Below are 1,654 nucleotides of genomic sequence, written 5' to 3'. Positions count from 1 at the left end.
ATAACTACGATAATTTTTCGGTAGACTTCTTTCTGGTGATAAAAACTTAAATATTCTTTGTATGTGGCCGATTTGCTCAGTTTAGAAAGGTCTCCAAGGCTTACACTGGATTTGATTTTTACAGCTTTTTATTGCAGCTCAGGTATTATTGAAAGAAGATTGGAGGTAAAACTGTGCTTCTGAAACATGTTTCGGAAGGTTTGATCAGTTTTGGGCAAAAAATTCCTCGCCCACTTTTTGTTTACAGATGGCGAGAATTGCTCATACTCTCCTCCGGCTGTTCAGCACGACCCCGAACAAATTGAGCTTTATAAACACCTCAGAGCAACTTCAAGGCTCCCCACCACCTCCCAGCAGCTACCTTGTACCTCAAATTCAACCATTAACTCCACATCTCAGCTCAAAACCAAAACAGCAAAACGTAATCAAACTGAACTCTCAAAACCTCAACCCGAACGGAGCAACTCCATTGAAGATCCAATTGGAATCGAGTTTGAAAATAAGCCCAAATACAAGTTCAGGGTTCACTTCGTACCCCCGTCAGTAAAGAATCCAGACGGAGCCATCCTGAGAAATCGAATGGAGCCAGACGTATTCCCACCATCTATGTTCATGGCATCAGTACTGATTTTATTCTTCATTGTCGGGCCTGCACTAATTTGTATTTCAAAAGTCTCACCTGAAGGCATCGAAAGTCCACCAGAGTCGCCAAAATTTACCGGTGTTTTTTTACCAACCGAAAACGGAGATGACGAAAGACTTGCACCCACTTTGTTAGCAACCGGTGTAACCCTGATTGTTGTCGGAGTATCGGGGGTACTGTTGCAAATTTGTATCAATCTTCTTCTTGCGAAGAAGAAAAAGTCGACCAAAGGAAGCGCGTTTCAAATGTTGAGTCGTTGAAATGACTCGATGAATTGAACATATATCTAAAGATCATTGAAGGCTCATTTGATTATAAGTACTGATACTGTTGTACTTTATAATTATTCTAACTGAAAAAACATTGGGTTGATAGAGGTAGATTCTAGAATCAGAACTGTTTTGAATTAAAAATAGATTAATATGAAAGTATTGCTATTATCAAATTACATTCGGGGGCGACTGGTCTACCAATACCAGTTATTCATAAAGGATAAAGGACTGCTTTTTAGCCCATAATTGGCTCAAACACTTTACCAACAAGGAGTGAACCTTATAATTTCTCGAAGCGGGATGATTTTTGAGAAAAATTGACAAGAAGGGTAAGATCAAAGTTCCCAGTTTCGATGGTATGGTTTTTTTTCCAAAGCTGAAGTCACAACAAACTTAAGCCAAAACGAATGAAAAAGCAAAAACTGACACGTTCAGAACAAAAAATGAAAAAAGAAAAGATAAAACTCAAAACGAAGTTGTAGAATCAACTAGTGACTCAAGTTGAGGTTTCAGTTCAAACTAGCATTTTTGAAAAGAGTTCTACCTAGAAATTCAAGAAAACCGCACCAGGTTACGCTTCACTTCAACATTCAAGTCTTGAAGCATTTTTTTGATACTTTTATCGAAAAAAGTGAATGGGTGTTATAAAAATAGTCTTCAAAGAAAGTATCGCTCCATATTTAATTTTTAGTTTTTAATTTTCAGTGAAGCTGAGTTTAAAATTGAAATTCAAAAGCTT

General features: G+C 37.4%; 1 protein-coding gene across 1 annotated transcript; it reads left to right on the top strand.

Annotated features, from left to right (window-relative positions):
* Positions 1-244: 244 nt before the first annotated feature.
* Positions 245-1,018, top strand: LOC134856764 (uncharacterized; the record flags this gene model as incomplete). The annotated part of the gene is given in 1 exon segment (XM_063873033.1): positions 245-1,018. A coding segment is annotated over 1 exon segment (659 nt), but the record flags the coding sequence as incomplete, so codon positions are not given.
* Between the last annotated feature and the right edge of the window lie 636 nt (positions 1,019-1,654).

The sequence above is a fragment of the Symsagittifera roscoffensis genome, chromosome 1 (genome assembly GCF_963678635.1).
Source record: "Symsagittifera roscoffensis chromosome 1, txSymRosc1.1, whole genome shotgun sequence".
Classification (NCBI taxonomy): Eukaryota; Metazoa; Xenacoelomorpha; order Acoela; family Convolutidae; genus Symsagittifera; species Symsagittifera roscoffensis.
Note: the sequence above shows the minus strand (reverse complement) of the source record. Positions and strands in the feature narration are given on the sequence as shown.